The 15,491-nt window shown below is 42.3% G+C and overlaps 1 protein-coding gene across 2 annotated transcripts; it reads left to right on the forward strand.

Annotated features, from left to right (window-relative positions):
• The first annotated feature begins 265 nt into the window (after positions 1 to 265).
• On the forward strand, positions 266 to 12,940 carry eloal (elongin A, like). Of its 2 annotated transcripts, none has more exons than XM_015362712.2 (11): positions 266 to 588; positions 4,248 to 4,304; positions 4,637 to 4,749; positions 4,981 to 5,839; positions 5,961 to 6,051; positions 6,689 to 6,850; positions 6,926 to 7,023; positions 7,819 to 7,999; positions 9,619 to 9,742; positions 11,791 to 11,906; positions 12,676 to 12,940. In XM_015362712.2, the coding sequence occupies exons 1-11, from the start codon at positions 586 to 588 to the stop codon at positions 12,735 to 12,737; spliced, it is 1,866 nt and encodes a 621-aa protein (XP_015218198.1). In that variant the 5' UTR covers positions 266 to 585; the 3' UTR covers positions 12,738 to 12,940. The 2 variants fall into 2 exon arrangements, with proteins under 2 accessions (XP_015218198.1, XP_015218196.1); XM_015362710.2 differs by lacking the exon at positions 266 to 588 and adding an exon at positions 1,356 to 1,696.
• Positions 12,941 to 15,491: the final 2,551 nt, after the last annotated feature.

A 15,491-nucleotide genomic window follows, 5' to 3' on the forward strand; every position in this document is an offset into this window, starting at 1 on the left:
TGCTAAGAAAGCGAACTATTTAAAAAAATCTCAAACAGTCAGTTGTTGGGAGACCGTGTGACACAGACAGCTACCACTGTAAAGTAATAAAAAAAAACACAGGACAATATTCAAAAATACCTTTGTATAATTGCCCAAGCACAGTATGTTACGTTACGGAGTATAGCCCTGATGTGCAGTGTGAGACCCCCGGGTCGGACCGAGGCTCCGGTTTGTGGTGCCGCTGGGTGGCTGCATGCATGATGATCATGTCGCTCACGATTTCAGTTCCGTTTGTGAAAATGAACACCATTGCCGTGATGTCAAGAAAAAACACACAACGTAAAACGCCAATTTCCTTAACGTTTCTTTAATTCTACCCAGGAGTCAACGAAGATCGTTTTGGCAATGGCGAATAACAGTATTCGTCCATGTTATTTGGATAGGTTACTGAAATAGTCCAAGTGAAACGCTGAATGTTGGCCGCACATACACAGCCAGGACCCCAACAAGGGCTCGAACCCGTCAGTTTCGGGGGCTGATCCCCAGTGCAGTGCTCGCTGTCCGCCCACTCCGGCTAACGACTTCAGAAGGTGGCTGTGGGCAATGGTAAGGCCTCACTGAGATGAAAATGTTTCTTCTTTTCTTCGGGTTCGGGTTATTAAGAAACTTTCTGTGGTAACTTTGAAATGATTTATTTGCATTTACATATTTCTACTAGGTTTTTTTTAATTAATCTTTTTTAAAGACGTAAATCTGTGAAAAGGAACTTACAAAAGTCAAAATTCAAGTGACAAACATCTGGGAAATTGCATTTAATGTGGAGTGTTTCGTGAGGGTTATTAGGAACTGCAAGCGCGGAGATGCTGTGTTTCAGTATCAAAGCAGATTCACGCAATAGGCAAATCAAAAATCAAGAAAGCGAAAACCCACAAGGGCTGAATCAATAAAATATCTAGAAATGAGAAAGAGCTTTAGGAAACGATAAAAAATAACAGGATGCGGTTAAAGAAAATGAATAAGAGGAATTGCAGATTAAATAGACATAGGAAGGCAAATATGGATATTTAAATGCACCCTAAAACAAATAAGAACAGTGCTATCAATATTACAACACCAACACCAGTAAAAGACTAAGTGTGATGGTTAACAATGGGAAACGTCTGAAAGTATAGTTAGAAATGAGACGAGTGACTATAACTCATTAAGGAATGTAAAAGATCATTTATTTAAGGATCCTCCACGAAAGCCCCTCCCCAATACATACTATCCCAATTTATATCCCAGCGTGCTTCCCGTACAACCCGGCGAAACTCGGAAATTGACTTGGCTTTAAATGTAAAAATCATAAAAAAGTTCTTAGCGCATTTCACATCACTGTGCAGCAGTAACAACTAAAACAGGCCGAGATTGATAGTTGTCTAGCCTACATGAGGCGATAGAGCGCCGCAGCGCAATTTCAGTTTAAAGACGTGTTATTGAATCACAGTTCGACACAGGTTTTTTCTTCGTCCAAAGCAATTTCGCTCCTCAAGCTCTTCCACGCACAGGCACCGCCCTGTATAAAAAGACGGCATTGCGGGATTTTTGCCTTTGGGTTAGTAAGAGCAGGATCTCTGTAAAATAAGCCTGCCGAATTGTAATGGCTGCTGTAGATGTTTTGGAAGAAGTTTTTGAATTGAAACAAAAACTAAATAAAGCGACGGAATGTAAAAAGGTAAATACGCAGTGCTACCGACTGATTGTTGTCGTACCTAAATAAACAGGCACGCTTCTTTGCCCGTTCATAAGATTCCCAAGCCTCAAAGTTATCAGATACGACAAGGGTATTTTTAATTTTGTAAATTCAAGTTGGAGTCGATTCTTAAATTGTACGGACTGGCTTTATCCAAAAACATGTGGTTTCAAACCTTTTCACATGAAGGGAACGAACGAATTGTGCAGACAGCTTGGAGGCGCAAGTTAAGGTTTCAGGAAGGTATGATAAAGGTGTGGTAAGACTCAAAAACCTGTCCCTCTGCAGCTTACTTAAAAACGAGAACACGTTTGTAAGAAATCGAACTTGGCTTTTGTGTCTTCGCTCAGCAGATGTGAGCTGAATTGGAGTCTGTAGTTTAACTTCTGTTGGGTGTCCCTGTGAATTCAGGCCTGACAGGTGCTAGCGATCTGAGTAGCTCGTTCTATTTTGGTTTATATGGATACAGTGGCTAGCAATACCAGACTTTAGATTTTAAATATGTTAAGAGCGAAGTGGTTTATTGTTTTTTTTAATTGCTTTTAGTTTAAAAGGTACTTACTGGAAGAATATTATTCTTGTGATCAATATAAGAGCAAAATAGGACTTCTGCTGTTTCAACTTATCTAATTTCTTCTCTAAATGGTGAATGTTGAGAGAATCTGTGATAAGCTGAGATAAGAAATTTAAAATGTGTGATGAGAATGCTCCTTTTGCAAAATAAATGTAGAAAAAAGATGCATCTAGTAAACCTCTGATGTCCAGTCTATACCAGGGCCCAGTGGCTCATGGGCCCAGAGCTCATCCTGGTTAGTGGAGCTCTACTGGGCTGGTGGAAGAGTTTCTCACCTCTTCACCTGACCTGCCCTGTACAGAACGGCTGCCCTGTGTGACAAAGGGGGAGCAGCACTGCAGTGGTGCATGAAGTGAGTCTCCTCCGATGATAACCTGCACCAGTTTATTATTGTGATTAATGATATTGGAATGAGTATAAAAATAGCTCACACTTCTTGCTTTCTACAGGCTGTAGGCAACTGTACCCTGAACAGTAGTACTGCTACATGAGAGCTCAGTTATTTCTGAATATGCAGGGTGAATTGGCAGAGTAATCAAGATTCCCAGGCTCCTTAAGCACTCATATTAAAACTGTATTAGCTGGCCTCATAGGTGTGTTTTGAGCCACCAGGGAAATGACTGCACTGTGCTGTACCCTTATATTACAGTAACTAGTTCTTTCTCAGCAGCTAGGTGCATATACCAGTATCCCCTGTGTCCCCAACAAGTGGGGAAGAAAAACCAGGCTTTGTGCAGTAGCTCTCGGCCCGCCAGGACTGGGGTGCCCCAGGTCTGTGGTACGCTGGCAGGGTCTGCTGGGGGCGGACACTGTGTAACCCGAGTCATCCAGGCCCAAGTGACATCTGCTGTAAATCTCTCGTTGCTCCTGGCCCTCCAGCTTGATGCTGTACGTCAATGCTTGCTTGTGAGATCAGCTAATTCTTTTTACAGACAAGGTAGCTAGCTGCTGCTGCATTCCCCATTGCCCATTTATAGTAGGTGGTAAATGGAGTAGCTCAGGCTGTGGTATTCCCATAGATAGCTCCTGATCTCAGTGCGGACTCAGCCATTCCAGCTTTCTAGGCAGCCTCAGAGGTGCTGCCCATATTTGGTGTTTGTACCGATAATGGTTTGGGTAGCTCTTCTTTTTTGTGTTCATTTTGGGGGTTTCAGTGCTGTGCGGTTAGACAGGAGGTTACTTCAGGAATGAATGGACATCTCCTTTTGAACTGGGAATGAGTGGACTGCATTTGGCATCAGTACGTTATTTTAGTCGCGGGGTTGCGGTCACTTATGGGTACAAGATCCCCAAAAGAGCTTCAGTGTCACCCTAAAAATGAAAAACCGCAGCTGTGAAGTGAATCTGTGCACAAGTGTTCATGTGGACAATACAATCCGTCCGATTGGCACTAATAAAAGATGATCCATCTGACAGTCTTACTGTGATCCCTTGTCACTGCTATGCAAGTTAAATATTGTTGCCCACTTAGTTTGGTTTGAAAAAGGATGGATTTCTGTTGCCTAACAGTTCAAAATGATGCCGTTCGGTATGTTTTTTTTAGCCCCTGCGTGCTTGAAACAGGGATGGAATGTTGAAAAAATAATTACATTGTGCTTCAGTTCCTTTCTGACAAAATGACTTATCCAGTATCCAGTAATAAGGTGTAGTTCTCCTTCTTTTCCGAGAACTGGTTTTATTTGGTGTGCTCTTCTTACTGTATTCTCTTTGGGGAAACAGGTATAAAGTACATTTGTAGACCGTTTGTCCTGTGTAGTTTGCAGTCTTTTTCTACGAAGGTCCCTTTCTTTGGGTTTTTCTGTGCTCTGTTGCCTTGGCGCTGTCAGCTGGCAGGAAGGCTCCTCTGGCCTGTTGGGGGGAAGCAGAGCAGGTGGAAAGCTTTTGTGTTTGTAATTTAACAGCCTGTCTTTTCTGTGACCCTGTGCAGTGCCTGTTAAAACACCCTTTCACCTCTCGTAGGTTATTAAAGCACTGAAGAGACTACAAGACTTGGATATAACACTTGACATCCTTGTGGTAAGAGTCAACCCTCTTAAATGTGAATTCCATACCTTTGGTACTGTTGGATTATCTGTAGATGTATTTTTAAATACTGTATTCATACGTTCCAGTTGGGTAGAACTCCTTTAATCTTTTACACTGATAATCTAGGATATCTGTGCTTGTGCAATGTTTTTAATGACCAATGTAAATATATTCTGGAAAACAAGTTATAGATGTAGGAAAAACTGTGGAGGGCAAAAGTAGGTATGAAACACTGTTTGCGGTGTTTAACCACCATATCTGATCTTGTTTTGTTGTATGTTTTACTTGATCTTTAACTCCGTTTCAATTCCTGTTCTTCACAGGAAACAGGAATAGGGAAAACAGTGAATGGCTTCCGGAAGCATGAAAATGCTAGTGAAACAGCCAAAAAATTAGTTGATCGGTGGAAAAAACTGGTTCCCAGGGAAACAAGCAGGTAATGACTTTTTACATTAAGCTCTGTAGCTTCACACACTGCTGTGTGCAGAAATCAAACCCAGTCATAATCCTTGCCTGCCTACGTAATATGCAGGACTAAATGGCATTATGGAGCTTCACAGGCCTATCCCTGAATTTCTTAAATACTAGTATTAAAACCTCCCTGGTTGATTTCTAAGGTGTGTTTTAAACCATCAGTGAAATGGATATCTAACCGTTGTTCTTTTAGTGTTACCCAGGATGACCTCTTGCCAGATAACCAGGCCTTTAAAACAAAGGAGTCAAATTTTCAAAAAGAAAACAGGACACGTTTACCGGCTCCTGGGAAGAAACCTAGTTCTGTTAGCAGGAACCAGGGACTGGAAAACTTTGATTCTGGACACAAAAAATCCAAGAGCAGTCACTGCGTGAAGTTGCCAAAGTCCGGAGCGGCATCTACTTCAAGCTGGACCTCAAAAGAATGCAAAGCTAGAAAAGAGAAACGTTATTCTGAAAATGTTACAGTGGAAGACTCCAGTACGGCCCTTGATACTGTGAAAAAAGAAAGGTGCGTTAAGTCTACAAAAGTTTCCCTGGAGACGTCTGAAACGCCAGAGGTTTGGCCTGGCGATGGAGAGAAATCGAGGATTAAGAGTAACAGGAAGAAGCTGCTGGAATTTGACTCGGTGACAGAGGAGCAGAGGGCTGGTGCCAGGAGCTCTCTGAAGGATCGGAAGCCACAGGAAGGCACAAGCTCGGCTCCCGTGCAGCAGGATTCGCTAAAACAAAAGCTGAACAAAAAAGTCGAGTCACCCTGCCGCCCGAGATCCAGCCGAGAGGGAAAGGGAGCTGTGAAGGATGTGAAGAGCGCTGAGGAGAAGGAGGGGCACAGCGATGACGACTTCGAGACTCCTGCCATGTCTTTTGAGTCCTACTTGAGCTATGACCTCAAGTCACCCAAAAGAAAAAAGAAGTCTCAAGCCGAAAAGAAATCGGTAAAGAAACATAAAAGCAGTCAGCATAAATCAGAGCCCACCTCAAAACACACAGTGGACATCAAACCTGGTGCAAAACATGACAAAGGCACCAGGGAGGAACATCCTAAAATGGTACCTTTTCTAATCACTTCCAGTCTTCTTTAGTATCTGTATTATGTACAGTATTTGTGAACCAAAATGCCTGTCTCAGTCAAAACAATCTCTTTCTAATTTCAGTATTTTTCCACCTTAGGTTAAAACTGCATCAGCAACAGACGTCCTGAATGTTCCTGCGCCATCTTTCATGTCAGAATTGTCTCCTTTCCCTTCCCATGAGAAGAAAGGTCTGTGCATGTAATTTAGTTGGCATTGGTTTGGATATTCTCCTTCACAATGGATAATGTCACCTACTGGCCTGTAACACCACCTAAAGCAGCAACCTGACTTTCCTTAATGGCCTCCTATTCTGCTAATGTAAAGTCTGTGACCCAGAATACAAGGTGTAATGCCACAGTCAAAGTACTGCCTGTGAATATGTACAGTGTATCAGAGAGGTGGTACTGGACTTGGAGAAACAATCTATGAAAAGGACCATGTTTTGCATGTGGAGTTGTCAATGTAAGATGTCATTGTCGATTGTCGAGGTAGACTGGGAAACAACAGAAATCGAATTAAAACTGCAGAATACTTATAAACAGTGAGACGTTTGAATCAAGAAGCTAAAACTGCATCTAGATCTCATTGAGTATATTATATTACAGGCTGTATGTTTAAGAAAAGACTATATCTCTGGATTCACTGAAATGTAATGCACAGACTTCAAGGAGATGCATTCTTTACAGAGCCTGGAGCAATCAGCCCAGCCTACTGTAGATGTTGATTTGAAGAAAGTGTGAAGGTGCTTGTTGCAAATATGGTGAATTCAATAAAAATACGTGTGTGGAGGAATGTGTTAATATAAACAAAATGTTATGTTTACAGCCAAGCCCGCAGTCCCTAGTATCTGTGAAGTGCCCCCAGTGTTTACTGGGCAGCGGTTGAATACAAAGATGCAAGTTTATTCTGGTACCAAGACCACTTTCCTGCCAACCATGATGACTCTGTACCAGCAGTGCATCCGTGCGCTTCAGAACAACATTGACTGTAAGTGCCAGTGCCCTTTTTCCTCTCTGAGGCCTTAGCGCAAGGCTGGTGGTGAAGCAGAGTTGTCTCTTCCAGTACTGTACGAGATTGGAGGGGTGCCCTTTGAAATTCTCGAGCCTGTGCTGGAGCGCTGTACTCCAGAACAGCTGCTTCGCATTGAAGAATGCAACCCGGTAAGAGCTTGAGGCTTGAAGATGGGACGAAGGGGGGAGACGCCTTGTTTTGACTTCTCACTGTGTGACATTAGAAGAGATCAGTCCGATTACGTGCTCTGTTGACATTTCATGTAGTCCCATTGAAATAGGCACTGGATAACAATAAAGCCTACAGTTGAAGTCCACAAGCATGATTTGTCTTGTGGTCCCATTTGTACTGAGATGTAATTGGAGGATAAACATACAAATTACTTAAGAGGCTGTTCTGTGAGGTTCGCTGCAGTTATTTGGCATGTAGAATTTTCCTTCTGTCCATGACGTCAATTACTGAAAACCAATTAGTTCACAGAGTTGCCTTATTGCATTTCTTACAGTGTGCGCCTTGGCTTGGTTACAGTGACATTGTCACCCATCTGAGATGAGACACATTTTATCTTGTGGTTTGGGGTCAGTTCCAGTTTTTTCAGACCTATTCCCTGTGTAAGGGGCATGGTTTCTCTTTTTTTTCCTGCTGCTGTTTTAAATACTGTTTCCTGGCTCTGTTCTGAATCAGACATCAGCAGCTGCCCTTGCAGCTCCCAGTGTGGAAGGGAAGGCACACCTGTTTCTCACAGCTGAGATGAAAATTAATTTAAAACCAGGTCAGAAGTGCATGCGACATGGCACACTTCTAACAATGACTGTCTTGTTTGTTCTCCTGGGCTGTGCACTGCATTGCGCAATTCTAGGTGTTGCAAGTCAAAGTACTTGGCAGCTTGTCTTATTCAAACTGTTTCTTTGAATGAATACATTTGAATGTATTGGGTCCTTCAGGTGTACATAGGAGAGACGGACCACCTGTGGATTAAGCACTGCAAGAAGGACTTCAGGAACCACCAGCTTCAGGAATACGAGTCCTGGAGAGAAATGTATTTAAGACTTTTTGAAGAGAGAGAGAAGAAGCTGAAACAACTAACCCAAAGCATTGTTTCTGCACATTCTGGGAAACCAAAAGGTTTGTGTCAAGAGCTTCCCGCTTGGTGCCTACAGTTCTAGCCTTGCCCCTGTGGTGTTATTCCCTTATAGAAAGAGTTGTTGGATATGCTCAAACATGTTGTGGAACTGCAAGGTAAATGAATAGACCTTCTGAGTAGCTAGACTGAGGAGCACAAGACTTTGAAAATGATATAAAAAGATTTTCCTCAGCTTCCCTGACTTGAATCCCCAATTCTCATTGAAACGAAAGCACTGCCATGTGCAGTTCAGTCCCACACATGCTGCTTCAGCAGTGGGCTTGGATTGGGTTTTGGGAAGTACAGGCCAGGCCCTGTTCTGTTCTGCTGAGTGTAAAAGTTCTGTTGGCATCCTGCTTAGTATTTCAGGCTCCTTTTGTCTGCAGGTAACTTGGCTCTTAATCAAAAACTCTGAGATCAGGTAAAAGTGTGTCTGTTGAGATTTGTAGTTAGTAATTAATCATGGGTATAATATCTTTTTCAGATACATTGTATGAACACATTTGTAGCTCCATGCCAGATTGAAGTATTATGTTTGCATTGAAGCTTCTCTCACTCTTGGCCATTTTTAAGACACATAGATTTAAAGCTGGCAAGGGATATAACAGTATTCATGTACTGTCTGATGACTGGCCACAGGTTACGCGTTTAAATCCAGCAAAAAAAGTTTTAAATTACAAGCTTAATCATCAGGGCATAGTATTCAAAGTTGGTTAATACTGATATGTATTCTCCCCCCCAACTTTACATCACTACCTTCATAGTGCAAACAGTTACTTTTTAAAGTTAAATACAGCACCACACTTAAATCCTGATTATCTTCTTGTTAAGACTATGGTATATCAGGCTTGCCAGCTGCTGTCAGCTGCTATAAATAGATTCAAAGTGAAGTGGTGTCAACAAAGGTTAAATGGTAAACCTTCCTCTCTGAGGGACTGGATCACAGTTTTAATTTGTGTGCTCTGGATTATTTCAGAGGTGAAGTACAATTACTTCGAAATTCTGGATGATTCTTTCCAGAATGCGTTTTGTAGTTCAGCACTATGGTTAAGAAAAGATTTGCTTATCAGGTGTGCAAATGCAAAATAATTTTTGAATATGAATTAACAAATTCTTTGAGACATTCATTTAAATTTCAGTGAACGCAGGGCGCATTGTCAGAAAGCGTGACTCGACTTGAATCCACAACAGGTTTTGGTAGTAGGAATCCAGCAACTCCTCTGTACAAGCTGTGTGATTGAATAATGTTCCCCAAAGACAAAATTAGTTTTTTGCCCAACAGTTTGTTTTGTACATCAGTAACCACCTTTTCTAAACTGTCTTGCACCTTGTGCTATAATTCAAACAATCATTCTGCATCTTGTGCTTTTGTGTGAACTAGACATGGCTTTCTTTGACTTGCGATCAGATGATGAAGTAGGATTAAATCCTATCAAATAAGACCTTTTTTTTCTTTAATGGCAACAGCGGTATGAAGAGCCTCAATGTAGTTTTTTTTTTGCTGAAGGTAAAAAGAGCTGACTCCAGGTAACCTTACAATGTGGTTGGGAACATGGGGGAAATGGCACTTCAACACTTCTTTATGGCCCCCTGATGTGTTGACATGAGGCTGTTTCTCCAGGTCGGCAGGTGAAGCTGGCGTTCATCAACTCCGTGGCCAAGCCGCCCAGGGATGTCCGTCGGCAGCAGGAGATCCATGGGACAGCAGGGCCGATCTCCCAGCCTCACCCCCTCGACAAGCCCAGGTCTGCTCCGCCCTCTCCAGCAGCAGTCCCCTGTCAAGGGCCTGCGCCTTTCTGCTGAGCACGTGAAGCCGATTCCTACTCCCTGTGGGCTGTCTTGGGTTCAAATGCTCGCTCTCTCTCTCTCTCTCTGAAAAGATCTGAAAAGTCCATTGGGTTGACGTTGTCGATCCCTTTGGATACTTTGTATCAGGTCCCCTTTCTAATTTTCAGCATTCAAGACTGAAAATGTTGAGCTCCTGTCAGTGTAGGACAAGGGGGTGTATCTGTTTGCTCTTTACTGGAGGGATTCCAGCAAAATCATTTTCTATGAAGTAATGTTGTAAAATCGTTTTTAACTATAAAGCCTGCCTAACGTTTATTGGTTTTCGAATTGGCTGCTTAAGATTTTCAGTATCATCCCATAAGCCATCTGAGATCTGAGCTGATGCAGTTTTCCTTGTTAAAGTGATCTCTAGTTTTATTCTGAAAGATAACCCTTAGAATGGTGTCGGATGAATGATTTACATTGATAAAAATTGTTTCATAAGTAAGAGTCCTTGGTGAATGGTCTTAGACGTCAATCGCTGCATGAATATTATAAAATGTATTTAAGATGGGCTATCTTATTTTATTCCCATGTGCAAAAGCTAAAGTTTATGTACCTAGAATTTACTACAGGATTGAGAAATTATGGTGTTGTATACTGTAGTTTGTGTGACTAGGTGCATAACATCTGAGGTACCTTAAACAGCTGTGCTGTTTGCTTTTTTCTACTTTATTTCAAAATGAGATCGTCCTTTCAAAGCCAACTGCCCTTCCCAAACAGAAATGTGCAGTGATAAGGCAATGCTTGCCATGTCATGACAGGCTGCTCTAGAGAATACCGCTTGTGTGCAGATAAGGGCGCCTGTTAAGCAAATAAATAAGAAGAAATGAAAGATACAGAGGCCCAGAGATCAGTGACATGCATTTTAAACCTGTTCACATCTGGTCTGAAGTGCCGAGAGATTCGGGGTTAGGCTACAGTATGTATATTTTTTCTTCAAGATCCCCCCTTGAATGGTCAGTCTAGTGGTTAAACGCCGATGCATTACAGCAGTTCATTAGCACAACTTGTACATATCTCTAAACATTGTAATGGTGAAAGGAAAAGCATTTCTAAATGTGGGTCCTAATGCCCCAGTATAGTGACGGGGACACTATACTGTAAACAGGCGCCGTCCTTCCGATGAGACGTAAAACTGAGGTCCTGACTCTCTGTGGTCATTAAAAATCTCAGGGCGTTTCTCGAAAAGAGTAGGGGTGTAACCCCCGGCGTCCTGGCCAAATTCCCCATTGGCCCTTACCAATCATGGCCTCCTAATAATCCCCCTCTCTGAACTGGCTCCATCACTCTGCTCTCCTCCCCACTGAGAGCTGATGTGTGGGGAGCGTTCTGGCGCACTATGGCTGCTGTTGCATCATCCAGGTGGGGCTGCGCATTAGTGGTGATAAAGGGGATCCCCATTACCTGTAAAGTGCTTTGAGTGGAGTGTCCAGAAAAGCGCTATATAAGTGTAAGCAATTATTATAAATTGATGAGTTCTGAAAGCTTTCTCTTATGTGGTTTATTAACTGCAAATGTACAAGGAACTGCAGTTCATGAGGCTTCTAAAATGTTTTACTGCTAAATAAAATCCAAAGACTCTTTTACTTCTATGCTACTGAATAAATAAATGGGTCCTAATACTTTAGTATTGAGACGATATATTGTTTGAGGCACTTAATGACGAATGACTTATTTTACCTGACACGTGGAGTGAAACTCCTGATTTCTTTTGGAACGGTGCCATGTGGAGACAACCACATAAAATAAATATCCACAAGGGTGTGATTTAGTAGTCATTGACCTGCCTCTTGATTTAACATGTTTAAATGCACTAAAAGAGCTGTAGGGCTGACTTTGAGATACAATACACAGACCATCAAGATAGGATATGTTAGATTTTTGGTATTTCATAGTAGGTCTGCACAGTCTTGTACTACTGCCACTAAAAGATTAGTTGTAACAATCATCTTTTCTCTTGTAGTGTCAAGTCATCAGACAGTAAAGTGAAAACCAGTTCACATGATCTTTTGAAGCTCAGCAATGAACACTCCAGCACCTGCAGTGCTACCAACCAGGAGCCTAAAAAACTTGTTAAAAGTAAGTGGATCATTTTAAAAACTTTAGAAGAATTGGAATTAGCATAACAGTCAGTTGTTCACTAATTTAACTTTAACAGTTTATTCTAAAGTGCTAAAACTTAGTTATTTTTTAATCTTTTCTTTTTAGCTGTTCATGTTTTGCAGTTAAAGGTTTCAAAGGTTAAACCACTGTAATTTATGTGAGATAATCTTTAGTTTTGCACTAGTAGTTGTTATGGAAATATACTAGCATCAATTTCCCTTCTGGATCAATAAAGTCTTATCTATCTACTGTATCTCTTCCCCAAAAAGGAATTTAGTCTCACTGGAATTAAAAGGTGTCTCTAAAACGTTCATATTTACATTCGTAATTTTCCAGAATGAATGACACCAAGACTTAAGGTCCAAAACAGACTACAGTCATGTTAGAAGTTGCTGTTCTTTGGATAGAGACTTGCTGTTTTTGTGGAGCAAAGGCTGGCTGATTCGGGAAGACGGGTTGGGTATACTTTCCCGTTGAGATTGTTGAGCACTGCCATCTGCTGGCTGAACTATGAAATTGCAACTTCTCTCCTATTAGTTTTATCCAGTAGCGTCAGGGGGAACAGCACTGTAAACTGTGAATGTATTCCTCGTGTTTCAGTTCTGCCATGTTCCCTTGTCCCTCTGGGTCCCCAAAAACGTGAAAGCAAAAAACATCATTAACATTTAGGAAATGGGTGAAAAGAAATCATTGTAACCTTTGCCATTTTAAAATGGAGATTTTGTTTCTGTCCTCTTCCTGTGAGGAGTTGCACCAATGATGGCAAAGTCGTTGAAGGCCTTCAGGAGCAGACTGGGACGTAGATGAGTAATCCGGTTCCAGTTACTCAGCTTACTGGAGGCACCAGTGACACCAGTGCTTTGTTTTTTCTTGGAGGAAACATTAAAATTTTCTTGAGAGTATGATTTTGACGGAAGACTGAGGTATGAAGGCACTTTGTACATGTATACATCTATGTAGGTACTGTCCATGTAATAATACATCTGCTTATTAAAATGTACTGGAAACCAGATTGTTTTGGGTTTTTTTCCCTACCGGGGAAATGTACGTGCATGACATGTTCATTCATTCTTCCAGCTGCTTCTTCCAGTTCAGGACTGCGGAGCAGCCAGGGCCTCTGGCTCAGTCCTGGCAAATCTCCCGGTGTGTGCCAGGGAAATATTTTTTTTTCCCTTGGGGAGATTGTTTAAAAACTTTATGATTTTAGCCAAGGCAACTGGCATGAAATCATAACGGGTGCGAACAAGGCGGCAGCACAGTCTGATTCTCGGGTCACACTGCAGCAGGCCCTGTGATGATGGTTATTCCTTACAGGTGTGTAGCGACGTCTCACTATATAGGGAGGGACCCTTTTCGTCCCGTTGCTGTGCTGCCCTCTGTGTGGGGGGGCAGCAGCTGCTCTGCGCCAGCAGCCCCCCGAGAGCTGTCAGGTGGAGGAGTGAGGGATTACTTATCCCGCTTCAGAGACGGGCAAAAGAGAGGGTGACATGAAGTCAGCTGCTGATGAGTGGACTGAGGAGAAGACCGGGACTTCTGCATGTTGCTGCTTAGTGTTAGTTCAGGTAAGGGGTACCAGAGCTACAGTGCCTTGCGAAAGTATTCGGCCCCCTTGAACTTTTCAACCTTTTGCCACATTTCAGGCTTCAAACATAAAGATATAAATTTTTTATTTTATGTGAAGAATCACCAACAAGTGGGACACAATTGTGAAGTGGAACGAAATCTATTGGATTTTTGAAACTTTTTTAACTAATAAAAAAATGAAAAGTGGGGCGTGCAAAATTATTCGGCCCCTTTACTTTCAGTGCAGCAAACTCACTCCAGAAGTTCAGCGAGGATCTCTGAATGATCCAATGTTGTCCTAAATGACTGATGGTGATAAATAGAATCCACCTGTGTGTAATCAAGTCTCTGTATAAATGCACCTGCTCTGTGATAGTCTCAAGGTTCTGTTGAAAGCGCAGAGAGCATCATGAAGACCAAGGAACACACCAGGCAGGTCCGTAATACTGTTGTGGAGAAGTTTAAAGCCGGATTTGGATACAAAAAGATTTCCCAAGCTTCAAACATCCCAAGGAGCACTGTGCAAGCGATCATCTTGAAATGGAAGGAGTATCAGACCACTGCAAATCTACCAAGACCTGGCCGTCCCTCTAAACTTTCAGCTCAGACAAGGAGAAGACTGATCAGAGATGCAGCCAAGAGGCCCATGATCACTCTGGATGAACTGCAGAGAACTACAGCTGAGGTGGGAGAGTCTGTCCATAGGACAACAATCAGTCTTACACTGCACAAATCTGGCCTTTATGGAAGAGTGGCAAGAAGAAAGCCATTTCTCAAAGATATCCATAAAAAGTCTCGTCTAAAGTTTGCCACAAGCCACCTGGGAGACACCCCAAACATGTGGAAGAAGGTGCTCTGGTCAGATGAAACCAAAATCGAACTTTTTGGCCACAATGCAAAACGATATGTTTGGCGTAAAAGCAACACAGCTCATCACCCTCAACACACCATCCCCACTGTCAAACATGGTGGTGGCAGCATCATGGTTTGGGCCTGCTTTTCTTCAGCAGGGACAGGGAAGATGGTTAAAATTGAGGGGAAGATGGATGCAGCCAAATACAGGACCATTCTGGATGAAAACCTGTTGGAGTCTGCAAAAGACCTGAAACTGGGACGGGGATTTATCTTCCAACAAGACAATGATCCCAAACATACAGCAAAATCTACAAAGGAATGGTTCACAAATAAACGTATCCAGGTGTTTGAATGGCCAAGTCAAAGTCCAGACCTGAATCCAATCGAGAATCTGTGGAAAGAGCTGAAAACTGCTGTTCACAAACGCTCTCCATCCAACCTCACTGAGCTCGAGCTGTTTTGCAAGGAAGAATGGGCAAGAATTTCAGTCTCTCGATGTGCAAAACTGATAGAGACATACCCCAAGCGACTTGCAGCTGTAATCGCAGCAAAAGGTGGCTCTACAAAGTATTGACGCAAGGGGGCCGAATAATTTTGCACGCCCCACTTTTCATTTTTTTATTAGTTAAAAAAGTTTCAAAAATCCAATAGATTTCGTTCCACTTCACAATTGTGTCCCACTTGTTGGTGATTCTTCACATAAAATAAAAAATGTATATCTTTATGTTTGAAACCTGAAATGTGGCAAAAGGTTGAAAAGTTCAAGGGGGCCGAATACTTTCGCAAGGCATTGTATATACTCAAATGAGAGAAACCAGGGAAAAGGGCTTGCATGCCACGAACACTAACTTCTTTTTATAAAGTGCCTTTCTGAACCCAAGGTCATGCAAAGAAGAAAGAAGAAAAAGAAATGAGTATACAGGTTTTCACAGAGTAGGGCTATTGGAAACAAGACCTGGGTAAGACGGAAGGCTTTGGGTTGGGATTTGAAGAGAGTCAAAGAAGTTCTTGAAGAGTCTGAGGAAGTTCATTCTGCAGCACTGGAGCAGCGACGGAGAAGGCACGGTCAAAAGACAGGAGAGGATCAAGCGTGACTCCCAGATTTCTGATTCTGGCTGACGTGTGACTGGGGAAGCCATCCAC

Source organism: Lepisosteus oculatus, chromosome 17, assembly GCF_040954835.1.
Source record: "Lepisosteus oculatus isolate fLepOcu1 chromosome 17, fLepOcu1.hap2, whole genome shotgun sequence".
NCBI lineage: Eukaryota > Metazoa > Chordata > Actinopteri > Semionotiformes > Lepisosteidae > Lepisosteus > Lepisosteus oculatus.

What these genes read in the sequence shown, in the direction of transcription:
- eloal (XM_015362710.2), top strand. Translation starts at nt 1,622, where the DNA reads ATGGCTGCTGTAGATGTTTTGGAAGAAGTTTTTGAATTGAAACAAAAA. An exon ending in GCTTCAGAACAACATTGACT is followed by an intron (nt 6,851 to 6,925) that starts GTAAGTGCCAGT and finishes TGTCTCTTCCAG; the next exon opens with TACTGTACGAGATTGGAGGG. An exon ending in CACCCCCTCGACAAGCCCAG is followed by an intron (nt 9,743 to 11,790) that starts GTCTGCTCCGCC and finishes TTTCTCTTGTAG; the next exon opens with TGTCAAGTCATCAGACAGTA.